Source organism: Capsicum annuum, chromosome 8 (assembly GCF_002878395.1).
Source record: "Capsicum annuum cultivar UCD-10X-F1 chromosome 8, UCD10Xv1.1, whole genome shotgun sequence".
In the NCBI taxonomy this organism is placed as follows: Eukaryota; Viridiplantae; Streptophyta; class Magnoliopsida; order Solanales; family Solanaceae; genus Capsicum; species Capsicum annuum.
Window position 1 is genome coordinate 7,299,359 of NC_061118.1, and position 15,876 is coordinate 7,315,234.

The 15,876-nt window shown below is 34.7% G+C and overlaps 1 protein-coding gene across 1 annotated transcript; it reads right to left on the reverse strand.

Annotated features, from left to right (window-relative positions):
- Window positions 1-10,522: 10,522 nt before the first annotated feature.
- LOC107879116 lies at window positions 10,523-11,207 on the reverse strand. Its single transcript, XM_016726226.1, has 2 exons — window positions 11,118-11,207; window positions 10,523-10,924 (listed from the first exon to the last, which is right to left on the reverse strand). Exons 1-2 carry the CDS (start codon window positions 11,205-11,207, stop codon window positions 10,523-10,525), a joined length of 492 nt encoding a protein of 163 aa, XP_016581712.1.
- Window positions 11,208-15,876: the final 4,669 nt, after the last annotated feature.

Genomic DNA, 15,876 nt, shown 5'->3' on the forward strand with positions numbered 1-15,876 from the left:
TGAGGGCTTGGAGCGACGCGGTGGGATCGCGGTTCCTCTTTGGTTCTGAAATATGGACTTATCGCGATGTGGTGGGATCACATTGATACACTTGAAAGTGACAAACATGAAAATGAGCCTTACCATGATGTGCCAATATCACAGAGCAACACTGGAAAATGACAATTGTCATTTTGACATACTCCGCAACGCGCTACTTGCCTGAATGACGATGTTTAATGACTGAAACTTAAAATAGCCATAACTTCTTACCCAGTTATCGGATTAAGGAGAATTATATATCGTTGGAATGCTAATTTAATTTCCTACGCAACGAAAGGCTCTAAACTAAAAAATACTGAGTATTTCAAAAATTTTATATTAGATAAATCATGAACTAAGGGTTAAATTAAGCTTGGGAAATATAGGGTATTACAGGTACCATGCTCAACTTCATATAAAGCCTGAACCAAGCGTCGTACATCAACTTAGAATTTAGCTAACTAAAGTTGTATATATTATCTTTTAACTATAACATTCTGGCCAAATGGAAGAAATGATTTAAGAATTACCGACGCAACTCATTCCAAGTAGTAATAGATCTTCTAGGAAGTTTCCCCAACCCCAAAGAATCTTCTTCAGACAACAAAAATGGGAACAACCTCAATCTGACTGCCTCATAGTCTACCCCAGAATAGTATAAAAAGTGCAGATCCCAATAAAATTAGCAAGATACATATTTGCATCATCTGTAGCCGAGCCCGATTATATACTTTTCATGTTCAAAAGCTAGATCATGGCACTAGTTATGTCAAATTTTACATTAGGATGCAGTGCAGGAGGAATGATAACTCCTATTTCTGTTGGATCAATGTATCCCATATCCTCTTTATCATCATATGGATGGAAGTACTTGTATGCCAGGATCACTTGAGCTTGACCACCTTAAACTATATATCGATTACCATTAAGTGCTGCTCGACAATCAACTGCCAGTCATGGCTTCCCTATCTCTACCTACTGAGCTAGCTGGGCCTCCTCATGCCTTTCCTAGTTAGCTGGATCTACTAATAACTTCTCCATTTGTCTATAAAAAATATTTATGGATCACCTGGAGCAGGGTGAGGTACCACATTTGGATCATCCGAAACCCCTTTAAGATGGCCCATATATACTGGTTCTGTCATGGTATGATTAGGCTATTAGATCCTTTCTACGTTTGGATTCAGTGGGAGTAAGGGATTGACTTGACTCCTAGTGTTAGGAATACACCAAACTAAGAACAGAAAACAAAAACCCAAAAACTTCAACAAGTTCAATCAACAAATCAACACCTCATTCCCTCGTAACAGCGCTAAAATTTTGATCAATGTCCAAGTTACACTTACAATTAAAGATAAAATGGTCATTTCCAAGCAATGTAACCCAACTCAGGTTCGGGTGAAACCCAAGGGAATACATAGAATTATATCTCTCATTTGTTGTAACTAACAGGCAGTGCAGAACATAAATTGGGGTTTTATAGTAGTAATCTCAAACAAGTAACAGAACTAAACATTGATTGTAATAAGTGGAGATGAACACTAGGAATGTATCCCCCCTTGCTTTTCAACTCAGTAGGTTTATCGTGCTTTGTTGAAATGATCCCGACATCTTACATGTAGAATCTAATAAGTTATGTACCATAAATTGTCTTGTGGACTTATTAACATATTTCACCCTTTACCTTTTGAGTCTCAAGATGTTGCATCACTAACCCTTATCCTAGATCCGAGTTAATTATTCCCTTTTGAGTCTTAAGTTATTATATGATAGACAACCATCCTACATAGATTGTACTGAATAGCCTAGATCGATAATTAATTTTCAAATTATTGTTGTGATTATATTTTCCTAATCCCTACTTTTTCGGTGAAGTAAGTAGTGATATGCTAGAAGGGATCTTAATGTTTGCAACATCTATAAAATCTATTAAACTAAAGGTAACCATAATATATGCAAGAGTATTAACTTCGAACAACTCAACACTTCTCCTACATCGCCAATCTGGCAGGGTTCCGATAACCTTAGCTAAGGTTTTTAGTCACTCATTGTTGTGAAGCAAATAGAGGAATACATAATTGAAGACATTCAAACAATATCATAATAATAACTAAATGAAACCCAAAATCTGTAACTAAATTATCAACCAAAATTAAGAACAAAGTAATCCCAAGATTAAATTTGAATCTTCGAATCAAATATATATTTGTAGGTATATAGAGTGCATAAACTAACTAAAAAATGTCACAATAGTATATATAGGTTACAAGGAAACCTTAGGAAATAACTCCCAAATAAAGAAGAAAAATATAGGTCGGTGGCCAGTTACTGGGCCATCTACGGGCCATAGGTGGAACCAATGACCCATAGGTGGTCCATATAGGCAGCCTTCTTCCTCTAGTAGTTTTTGAAATCTCTAGACTTTAGCCTTCTTCAACCTACTGTATCACCTACGAACCATAGGTGCCTCTCCATATGTAACAAAGTTTTTTTCTTGCACTTTTGAGCCTCTAGATTTCCAGTTTTTGACACCTACAGGACAAAGGTAGAACATATGGGCTGTAGGCACTTTTATGTGGCCAAAAACTTAAACTTTCACTCTTTTTTTCTAGAATAGTCATAAAACATGATTTTCTACAAAAACACATCATATCTAACAAAACAACCTAAGTTACTTGTATATTTTCATTGTTTTAAGCATCAAAGTTCTATGAATCCATAACACATGACCTGTACCTATATGTCCCTCTATAAGACCGATAAATACAAGCACTAAATAATTATACTAGTGATAGGCGATGCATATAAATGAATGCAACTTTTAAGAGCCAGGTATTGCAAGATGATATGAGTACCATATCCAATAAAGTGCCATAGTGTACCAATTGTATACTCCTCCTCCATATCAGTAGAGTGCAAAGGTAGGACCTACGTCGATCATCCTTCTTTGATACTATAACTCATCAGATGAAAGGGACCATAGGGGATTTGGGATATCCCTATACACTGCCTAGTCCTAAATGAAGACTTCCATAGTATATCATCATAAATATAATTCATCCACTACCAAATATATATATATATATAATATCATAAGGAATGACAGACGGGAATATCAACTAAATAAGTGAATATCTATAAATCCATTGCTTGAGATTAAATCTGGGACTAAAATAGTGTGGTAATGTAGAAAGGATAGAAATCTCCCTCGATTGAAGTTAGTAAGTAGTGGTAAAAAAGAGTTAATAAAAATGAACCAAAAACAACCTCGATCTAAGTCTCTAAAGTAATATGTTTAGTTTAAAAGCTCATAAATCATTAATAAAGTTGGAAAGATTTCTGTTTAAAAAATCCATTTTAATGTTGAAAAGTGGGAATAAATCCCGTTATATAAAACAATAGTAAAATCAAGGTTCAATTAGAATCGTGTCACAAATTAATGTAAATATGCCTAAATGTTGCATGCCATCACCAATATCCAAATAATAACACTGCATGCGTCTAAGCATTTAAGCTAATTTAAAACACAATCAAAGCATAAAGGACTAACCTGGTGTCCAACTAGTAGCATAACCATGACCTTGGGCCCAATAATATGTAACTTAAAAAGATATTAATGTCATAAATTGGGAAATTTAGGTAAACAATGGCATAAAGCTACTAGAAAGGTCTAGTTGGGAAATATCGCCAAAAATACTAGGTAGTAGGATAAGTCTTGTACTAAAGGATACCTTGAGAAATATATAGCTAGTCAAGTCTATAATTAAGTGTAACATGATTCTATAGCCTTAAAAGGTATTCTAGTCAAATGTTTGGGTCATGTTCTTATTCTAAACCCCCTAGTTAGGTCAAGCCGTGATATATCTAGGTCTAAACATTACCTATAACCCCTACCAAAAATGTGTAATATATAATACATAATCTTATAAAAATAAGCAGACCGAAGCCTACCTCAATGCGAAACTACATTCCTGCTTTGTTGATGTGTCATGGTTACATGACACTTTTGATGCTTAAAATACAGAAATTATTCAAATAATTAGGTCCTTTTTGTTAGATGTGATGTATTTTATATTGGTTTTACAGGAAAATAAATTTTGGATCATAATATGGAAAAAGAGATGAAATATATTAGAAGTCTACTTACGGACCCACTTACGGGCTATAAGTAGTACTTACTCCCTCATAGGTAGGCCCATAAGTAGCAGATGTGAGTTTTGAAAGTTGATATTTTGCTTTAGGAATTTTGAAGGCCTACTTATGGAGCGTAAGTGGTACCTATGTTCCCTGTAGGTACCCCTTGTAAGATGAATTCTGAAGGCTGCTGATTTCTTCTAAAACCTATGAACCCACCTAGGGCTCGTAGGAAGTACGTTTGGCCCATAAGTGGGGTCATAGGTTGATAACTACTTATTTTTCCTTTTTTTATTAGGTTTTTTAGGTTTTCTGATGTAACCTATAAATACCCCATTGATGTTTTGTTATTTTTAAGAACTTTATATACTTATAATATTATATTGAGTTCTGAGATACCCTTTTGATCTTGAAATTCTTGTTCTTGAATTTTATGGTTTGAGATTACTTTGAGATTTTGATTTTCATTCTTAATTCATTGTGAGATTATTCATACGCTTTCAATTATGAATTCTATGAGTGTTCTTGCAAACATGAGCAACTAAACCTCTTAACTAGGGATGTGGGAACTCTGATTGAATAAAGAAGTAGAGGAAGAGCAAAGTCTTTCTTGATTGATGTTCTAGCATGTAATGTGGTTTTTTTTATTTGATTGCTTTCTTTACGATTGAAGACATAAAGAAACTGCCTGTATTCAAAATTAACTTGAGAGAGAGGTTAAGATTAGGAAAAATATCATAATAGTAATTTGAAACAACCAACCTTTATCTAATTAACTTGAGACAGTGAGAAGATAGTTAATCTAGGATGTATGACAATGATGTTGGGTGTTTTCATGCACTTTAGTGTTGTTGTCCTAACCTATTTAGCCTTATTTTAAGGACAATTCATGTGCCTTATGTGTCGTGATGATACAAATATGCATATAGTGTTCAAGTATGTGATTATAATTTTGAAGGTATTTCCAATGAAGTTTGTACTTAAGTGAGTCATTTAGAGTTCAATCGAGAAACCTAGTTTTACTAGCTTGAGCTAGGTGTGTATCTAATTGATCTAGTTGGATTCCAATATGTTAAATGAGTTTCAAATGGTTTAATTGTGTGTTTATATGTGGAACAACTTGTTTATAATGATCTATGGTCAATTGAATCAAACCAAGAGTCAAAACTATATCTTAAAGATTAACATGAGCAAGCTTTGTCTTAGCTTGTGTTTGAGTTCGTCGTTCTTGATATTGTGTTATTTTGATCACTAATACTTGGTGTATTATGATGTAGGATATTTTTTGAGCTTATTATGGTGATATATTGATGATTTAAAGGCTGAAAATCCATTGGAAACACACCACAAAAGTTGGGATAAAAGGCAAAGGCACAAGGCAAAGATTGGACCTCAAAATGCAATTTCCAGTGAGGTATCGCAATAGGGGTGTGTCGCGACCCCTAGGTGACTTGATAAGCCATTGTGTTCTGACTTCCATTAAAGTAAAGTACCTATTTCACCATGATCTTTAGTCAAGTCAAGCAACCATCGCGGGGCAACCCTATTTCAAACACAACCAAACTTCACCCATTATAAATAGGACATTCTGTACTTGTTGAAATCACTTTGTGACGTCTTGGAAAAATATAGGAGGATGATGCAACTTATGTTTTAGGTTTTTACATTATTTAATTTAGATCTTGAATGGTTTTAATCACGTATTCAAGAATCTTGATTATGGTTATGACTATTAGTGGCTAAACACTCCCTTTTCGGGGTTAAAGCAAAGAACATGAAGACTATTATTTTTGATTTATTTTTTTTAATTTGATTATCATATTTGGTTGCTTGTTTATCCTTGTTTTAACTATTTTACGATTGATCACCCTTAGAATACATATATTGTCAAAATTGTGATCTTAGGAGAGGGAATAAGGAGATAGAACATGGGGATGAACAAAGTAGGGTTCTTATTATTTTATAAAATAAGGAATTTAAATTAGCATCTAGGATAGGAATGTACCTAGAAGCCTTACTTGATTAACATGACTGATGATAACGTTAAGCACTTAATTGGATTATTACATCCCTGCTCAACGATGTAGTTGTAATGTCCAAGTTAGGTAAATAATTACAGGACGGGAGGCCATGATCATGCGATTAACCCTACGAATCATACCAAGACAAGTGAGTTAATAAATTAAGTTCAATAACGTATTATGATTGTTCGAAGTTCTTTATACCTGGGCTTTACTCTATTGATTGTCTTAAGTCTTTATTTTATGCATTATTTACTTTACCTTAGTTTACAAATACTTTCAAAACTCTATTTGGTTACATCAGAACAAGTTAATCTTAGAAGGTAAACTAAAATTTAATAGTTGTTGGAATGAGTCCCCGTGGGATCGATATTCGGCTTTCTTGAAGGCCACTACATTATTAAGTAGACCACATACACTTGCGTGTGCGCTTGGGCATAGTCACTGTCAAGTGACTGTGCCTAATCACATACGCAAGTATATATGGTCTATGAAGTAGTAAAATGGCTTGACAAAGTCCAAGCACACACACAAGTGCACATGGTCAACCAAGTAGTAAAGTGTCCTTCACGAAAGTCGAGTATTGATCCCACAGGGACTTGACTCAATAACGATTCTATTCTTGTTCACAATTTAGATTCAATTGATGCAAGCGTAACCAAAATAGTGTTTTGAATACTTGTAAAATAAAGTACAGGAATCAATGCGTAAATTAAAGTCTTGAAACAATTAATAGAGTAAAGCTCAGGGTTAAAGCACTTCGAAAAATCATCCTATGTTATTGAACTTCATTTGTTAATTTTCTTATCTTGGTTGTTGATTCGTAGGGTTAATTGCATGATCATAGTCTCCCGATCTCTAACCATTTACCTAATTTGGACATTACAACTACATCGTTGAGTGGGGATGTAATAATCCAATTAAGTTCCTTAAGGCTATCATCCTAAGTTTGAATCAAGTAAGACATCTAAGTACATCCCTGTCCTAGACGCTAATTTGAACTCCTTATTTTATTAAAGAATACAAACCATACTTTGTTCATTCCTATGTTCTATCCCCATATTCCCTCTCCTGACATCACAAGGATGACAATAGATATATTTTTCAGGTGATCAATCCATCAAATAGTTAAATTAAAAATAAACAAACAACCAATAATGATAAACAAATTAAACAAAATTAATTCAAAAGAATAGTACTCATGTTCTTGTTTTTAACCCCAGAAAGGGAGTTTTTAGCCACTCATAGCCATAATCAACATCCAAATAATTGTATGAATGATTAAAACTATAAATAAACTTAAAATAAAGAATATAAAACCTAAAGAGAAGTCGTGATAACCTCCAATGAATTCCTAGTTGATTTAGGGTTGTCTAAGATATTCAAAATATGTTTTAAGATGTTATATTTATAGTAGACAAGTCATAAAATGAATAGGATTAGGTTTCCGCGCTGTTATTTTACAGATGGGAACACTTTCCCTCTTTTAAATCTCATCACATCATGGTAACATGCTCATCTCTATTAGCCCGCGAAGCGGTGTAATTGCGGTGAGATTCTGAAAGTTGACAATTGTCGATTCGCTCATTACCACAATGCGGTGCCTCCTTCATTGCTATTAGGACCATATAGAGGTGGTGGGTCACTATTTTGGGTCCCTTATGAATTGTTTGGTGTTTCGTACACACCAATAGGACCTTCCCATATTCCTTACGTGCCCTGGACATTCCAGGTATCCAAATTACGTGAAGTTGTGTATTGTGCTTTTATTGATCCATTCCAAGACTTTTTGAGTTGTTTCCACTTGATTCTAAGCTTGTATGTCCTTAATATATCATTATAATCCATTTATAAATCATACTTTAGCATTAAACACAACAATTTAGAGCTCAAAACAACACAAGATCCAAGACGAGGAACTAGAAACACGGGCTAAGACAAGGCTTGCACACATTGATCTTAAGCTTATTGTTTTGACTCTTTTATTGATACAATTTTCCCTTGAACATTATAACCAAGTTGTTTTACATATAAATAAATAATAAAAACCTTAGGAAATCATTATACACATTATAACCCAACACGATAGACTAGACAAATACCTAGCTCAAGTTAGTCACACTAGTTTTCTCGATTGAATTCTAAATGATCAATTTGAATCAAAACTCGTGTGAAAATGACATTAAACATTGTAAACACATACATGTAAACTTGGATGAACATTTATATCATTATAAACATATTAAGAACAAGAATCATCCTCAAAACAAGGCTAAATAGGGTAAATTGTAATGCTACAATGCATAAATACACCCAACATCACCACCCCACACTTAAAGCCTTGTTCATCCTCGAACAACTCTTAACCATAAACACCATGAGCTGAAGAGACTCCACACTTATACTAAAACCAATACATTCAAGCTAGTACTACAATGACTACAAGGAATGCAAGGTTCTTCTCTAAGCATGTTTCATGTACGATTGAAAGCTCAAGAATCCTATTTCAAAACATCCTAGCCTCAATAATTTACTACACAAGTGGAAAACTCATGCATATTTATCCATCAAAGAAATCACATGAATCACCACATTCATCAAACATGTTCCCCTCACGACAAACAGAATTACCCAAAGTTACTCACAATTATGCAACATTTAACAAAATGGGTAGACGAATCAAGTTTTGCTCACTCTGAAAAGGAATTCACAAATTACACATAATGAATGAAAAGTTTGCCCTTAGTGTAGTACTCCACTAATCTCAGAATATCAAGTATAGGATCAGTTAGGTCTTTTCAGGTTGTAACAAAGGCTAAGGGATAGGTAGGAACTATTTTGGAATAGTGACTATTTTCCCAAGCATTTTAATTCAGCACATTATCAATTAAAACTAATATCCAACAACCAATTCACACTACTTTTATCTACCCATATCTTTTTTTTCACCCCATCTCATTAATCTCATTCAACAACACTATGGTGGGAGGATTTTTCTATTTATTCTTGATTCAAATTTTTGCACAAATTCTCTTTTTCACTCCCAACCACAACATATAAATTTTAAACACCAATAACTATTTCTTTGGTGCTTCAATTTCACCTTATCTTTCTTGTATTTGACACTCCTTGCTAAATTAATTTATACTAAATCACTTAGGATCTTTTGAATCAAATTTTGTTCTATCAAAGAAAGGATTAGGCTACATACGAGGCTAACAAAGACTAAGCTAAAGGCTCAACGGGGCTGACTAAGATAATGAACCATGGGTAGGTCAAAAAGATGGTACAAAACAAGGTTATCAAAGAAATGCCTAAATCATTTCCTAAACTCACATTCTTTATTTTGCTTTACACATACACCGGACAAGTTCTAGACATCACATGTAAAAAGAAATATACAAAAACTCACATCACACATGGCCCATGATCAACTCACATAGGATCATCATAGACTCTCGACCAAATAATAACATGAATTCAAATTTAAGTCACAAGTACACAAGTCACAAACTTGAGCCTAGGAGTCTCAAAAGTAGTAATTCACTCAATTCAACATGCTTATAAAACTAAACACTTGCACCATGTAACAAAAAATAGCACCAACAAGAATATCTTACTCATTTTATTAAATTGAGCCTTAATTTGGGAATTTTCCCACTCCACACTTAAAAATATACTTTGTCCCCAAAGTGAACTTAAAATTAAGAGATAGAAATAATCACTGAGGGATCTAGGCCTAGCTAGTAGCATCTTTAAATATCAAGAGGGTTTGAGGACCCCATACTTAGTCTTTGTCATGCTCCTTTGCTTAGGTTTTTGGTACTTAGACTTCCCATCATCTGTGACTAAAAACTAAAAACTAAAAAATAAAACAATACCTACTTAACTTTGGTTGCCTCCTAAGCAGAGCCTGATTTCGTATCGCGGCACGACCCAACCCAACTCAACCAATTTCCTTTACCTTCTTCCTCACACTTGGAGGACATCTTCTTATTCATTTCTGACCTCTTGAGTGTACACTTTCAAGGTCATTAGCTTTTTTGAACTTTAGCCTTCTCAGGCTCATCAATCTCCATCCTGTTAGGCTGTGGTATTGGAGGATTTGGTTGCTCAATGAGGGTGTCTGAAGAGGTATTTTATGGAACAGGCTCCACCACCCCACACTTATTTCTTTCAACAACAGTAATCATGCACAAGTCTTTATAGTGGGATAGTGTATTAAGTGGTTTGTTGACTTTGAAAACTGCCTCTTTATCCTCCAACCTTATTTTTAGCATACCCTCTCTTACATTATTTAAAGCTCCTCCCATCACAAAAAATAGATGCCCCAAAATGATTGGCACCTATTCGTCTGCTTGAAAATCTAGAACTTTTAAGTTAGCAAGAATAGTGAATTTACCAACCTTTATAAGGACATCCTCTATCACTCGTTCCGAATGGGCTATGGTCCCATTTGCCAACTGCAGTAGTATAGAGCTCGGTCTAGGTTTCCCTAAATTCAAAGTGTTGAACAAGGAGAGGGGCATCAAGTTAACACTTGCCCCTAAGTCGCTTAGTGTGTGAACCACCTTACTATTTTTAATCTGAATAAGGAGAGTGAATTTCCCAGTGTCCTTAAGTTTCTTAGGCATTTTCTGTGTCATTACTGCGCTACACTTTTCAGTGAGTGCTACCGTCTCAATATCATGCAGCTTTACCTTATTAGTAACGATGTCCCTCAAGTACTTTGCATACTTTGGCATAGCCTACAAAACATCTAACAGAGGAAGGATAATGCAAAGTTCTTTAAATATGTCAAAGAACTTAAAACATGCATCCTCCTTTGCTTTTCTATGCTTTTTTAGGAAAGAAAGTTATGGCGTCTTTTGCTCCACTTGCTCAACATTTTTTTCCCTAGTACTCTGACTTCCTTGAATTTTTAGCAACTCTACCATTTACCTGTTCAGTCACCATATCAGCATCTACCTCCTTAGTTGCCTTTGAAGGGTCTCTATTAAGCTCTTTACCACTCCTCAAGGTGATTTCCATAACTTGGTTTGGATTTTCTTTGTCTCCGGGCAACCCACCTTAGGGCCTGGTATTTAATGTTTATGATAATTGCCCCAACTGCAACTCTAAACTTCTTGTGGCTCCTTGCTGATTTTTTAATTCTACTTGTTGACTTTTTATGTCTACAACTATTTGCGCTTACCGGCTAAAATTTGCTTTATCATCTCCTCTACGTTACTAGTTGACTGATTTGGTGGACCCTATTGCTGTGGGGCATTCCATGTCTGCATTGGTGGCTGAGTTTCCACTTCACGTTGTAGGCATTACCATAATTAGGCCTTTGAACATTATCCACATACATTATTGATTTCAAATTTGCAGCACACATAGCTGCTGAATGGCCACTATTGCCGTACACTTCATACCAACCCACAACTTGTTGGATTGTATTGATTGTGCTACAGGATGTGCTACTTCCAACTTTAAATTGGTTATTTGATTTTGCAATGAAGAGATCTGTCTAGATATGGCAGTGAATTGGTCAACCTTTAATACACCTACAACTCTTTTTTTAGCGCTCCTCAAATATGAATGCCATTCTATAGTTCCTTGAGCTATGTGGTTTAATAAAGTGTACAACTCATCATATGACATATCAAGAGCTTGACAACCTATAACTGAATCTAGAAATATTTTTTTATTGTGATCAAGAGCCTTTACAAAAGTATGATAAAGTACCTCATTGGACTGTTGTGATGTGGATAGTCTTGAAGAAGTGCTTTAAAGCACTCCCAAGCATGATAAAGATTCTTTTCTAGCTTATGTTTGAAGCACACCATCTCAGTACGAAGTCTCAAAGTCTTGCCAGATGGGAAAAATTGGATAAGGAATTTTCGAGCCATGTCATTCCATGATGTGATTGAATTTGCCAGCTCTACATTCAACCACTGTATTGCTTCTCCCAATCGTGAAAAGGGGAACAACATCAACCTTGCATAATCTGCATTCACCCCCATAGGAATGAATGTATCACTAATTTTAATAAAATTCCACAAGTGGACCTATGGATCTTCATGTAAAACCCCTATGAACTGTCCACTGCTAATCAAAAGCTGTAACATATTCTGTTTAAGCTCAAAATTGCCTCTAGCTTCCAGCTTCTGAAATGGGGAGGTTAAATTGGTTAGAAGTAGAATTGCCACTTCTCTGACTGTCCTGTGGGCTGCTTATTTTTCACCTATTAGAACAGGATCTTCTTGGATTTAAGGAATTTGGGGGAGAAGGATTGCTTCTCTCCTTCGTTGATGGAAAAATTGCTCAGTTTTTGAGTTTGGTTTAACCAAGTCCTAATCCTTTGCTAGATTACTAGTTTATAAACCTATTTCCTACAAATACAAACCATGACCAATCATAAAAAAACACCAAAGAAATCTAAAAGTAAACTAAGAATAAAACAGTTGCAAAATTACAAGCACCCGATAATGGCACCAAAAACTTGAAAACCCCAAGCGTACACGCAAGTGTACGTGGTCTATCACATAGTAAAGTGGCCTCAAGAAAGCCGAATATCGACCCCACAGATACTTGACTCACCAACAATTCTATTCTAGCTAACAATTTAGATTCAATTGATACAAGCATAACCAGAATTGAGTTTTGATATTTGTAAAATAGAGTAAAGGAATCAATGCATAAAGTGAAGTCTTGAAACAATAAATAGAGTAAAGTCTGGGGTTAAAACACTTCGAACAATCATACTATGTTATTAAAATTTATTTGTTGTTTTTTTTTTATCTTGGTTGTTGATTTGTAGGGTTAATTACATGATCATGGTCTCCCGACCTCTAACCGTTTATGTAATTTGGACATTACAACTACATCATTGAGCGGGGATGTAATAATCCAATTAAATATTTTAATGCTAACATCCTATTTTTGAATCAAGTAAGGCATATAAGTACATTTCCGTCCAGGATGCTAATTTGAACTCCTTATTTTATAAAAAAATACAAACCATACTTTGTTAATTCCTATGTTCTATCCCCCTATTCCCTCTCCTGAGATCATAAGGGTGATAATAGATATATTTTCTAGGTGATCAATCTATCAAATATTTAAATCAAGAATAAACAAACAACCAATAATGATTAGCAAATTAAATGAAATTAATTTAAAACAATAGTACTCATGTTCTTGGCTTTTACCCCGAAAAGGGAGTTTTTAGCCACTCATAGCCATAATCAACATCCAAATAATTGTATGAATGATTAAAACTATAAATAAACTTAAAATAAAGAATATAAAACCTAAAGAGAAGTCGTGATAACCTCCAATGAATTCCTAGTTGATTTAGGGTTGTCTAAGATATTCAAAATATGTTTAAAGATGTTATATTTATAGTAGACAAGTCATAAAATGAATAGGATTAGGTTTGTGAGCTGTTATTTTACAGATGGGAACACTTTCCCACTTTTAATGCTCATAATATCAAGGTAACATCCTCATTGCTATTATCCCACGAAGTGGTGTAATCGCGGTGAGATTCTAAAAGTTGACAATTGCTGATTGGCTTATTACCGCGATGCAGTGCCTCCTTCATCGCTATTAGGACCATATAGAGGTGGAGGGTCTCTATTTTGTGGCCCTTATGAATCATCTAGTGTGTATAACACGCCAATAGGACCCTCCCATAGTCCTCACGGGCCCTGGACATTCCAGGTATTTAAATGGCATCAATTTGTGTATTGTGCTTTCATTGATCCATTCCAAGCCTTTTTGAGTTGTTTACACATGATTTTATGCTTGTATGTACTTAATATATCATCATAATACATTTATGAAGCATAGTATATCATTAAAAATAAAAATTTAGAGCTAAAAAAAAACACAATATCCAAGACAGGGAACTAGAAATATGAGCTAAGACTAGGCTTGCCTTAATTGATCTTAAGCTTATTGTTTTGATTCTTGTCTTGATCCAATTGAACCTTAAACATTATAACCAAGGTTTTTCACATATAAATTAATAATCAAAACCTTATTAACTCATTAAAAATATTAGAACCCGACACAATAGACTAGACAAACACCTAAATTAAGCAAGTCACACTAGTTTTCTTAGTTGAATTCTAAATGATCAATTTGAATCAAAATTCATGTGAAAACACCATTAAACATTGTTAACACATACATGGTCACTTATATGCATATTTATATCATTATCAACACATTAAAAACATTAATCATCCTCAAAACAAGGCTAAATAGGCTAAAATAGTAACACTAGAATGCATAAATACACCCAACATCATCAAGTTTTTGGCACCGTTGCCTGGGACTTGTAATTTGGAAACTATTTTATTTTTATTTTAGATTTTTAGATTTATTTTGTGTTTTATGCTTGGTCTTGGTTTTGTATTTGTATTTGTAGGAAACTAGTTTTCAAAGTAGTAAGCTGGCAAGGGCTCGAGAATTGGTTAAACCAAGCCCCGAACTTGAGCAACTATTCCCTCAACAAAGGAGAGAATAAATCCTTCTCCCCTAAATTTAGAAAATCCAAGAAGATTAAGAAAATCTTGCTCTAATGGCTGAAGAAAAACTAGCCCGCAGGATAGTTAGAGAAGTGGCAATCCCACTTGCAATAAATTTGATCTCCCCATTTCATAAACCGGCTGCTGGAGGTAATTTTCAAATAGAATATGGTGCAACTTCTGATTATCAGTGGACTATTTATTAGGATTTTGCATGAAGATCCATAAGTCCACTTGCAGAACCTTTTGAAATCAGTGACATATTCATCCCTACGGGTGTCAATACTGATTATATGAGGCTGACACTATTCCCTTTTTCATAGTTGGGGGAAGAAAAGAAGTAGTTGAATGCTGAGTTGAAAAATTCAATCACATCATGGGACAATTTAGCTTGGATATTCTTTATCCGATTTTCTCATCTGGAAAGACTGTGAGACTTCTCAGTGAGATTGTGTGCTTCAAACAGAAGCCAGACAAAAATCTATTTCATGGTTGGGAGCATTTCAAGGCTCTACTATGGGATTGTCCACAGTATCAATAGTCCAATAAGGTATTAGCTCATACTTTTGTTGAGGCTGGACCATAACACAAAGATTTTGTTATATTCAGCTACAGGTGGTCAATCTTTGGAGATAACGTATGATAATCTATATACTTTGTTGAACCAAATTGTAAAAGGTAATCCTGAGTGGCATTCAAACTCAAGGAGTGTTACTAGAAAGGTTGCAGGTGTTTTGGAAGTGGATCAGTTTACTACAATACCTACTCAAATTACTGCATTATAAACTCAGTTGACTATGCAGCTCTACAACAGTAAATTGGGTACCACACAGCCTGTATCCATAATTAATGCAATCCAATAAACTGTAGGTTGGTGTGAAGTTTGTGGTAACAGTATCCATTCAACAACTATGTGCGCTTCCAATCCTGAGTCTGTGATGTATATGAGAAATGCTCAAAGCCATACTTATGGGAATGCCTATAGCATAATATGGAAGACTCAGCCATTGAAACAGCCATAGAACACCCAACAATAGCAAATTAAACAACCACAGGCACAAGGAAATTAGACAACTAGAAACTTTGAAGAGATAATGAAACATATTCCAACTAATCAAACACAGTTGGCTGTAGATGTAAAAAACCAATATGCAACCTCGAGAAGCTTAGAGTTACAT

Bases quoted from the DNA above. Each gene is read 5' to 3' on its own strand.
- LOC107879116 (XM_016726226.1), bottom strand. From the start codon at position 11,207: ATGGAAATCACCTTGAGGAGTGGTAAAGAGCTTAATAGAGACCCTTCA. The intron at 10,925-11,117 runs GTAAATGGTAGA...GATGTTTTGTAG, and splicing joins CTGATATGGTGACTGAACAG to GCTATGCCAAAGTATGCAAA.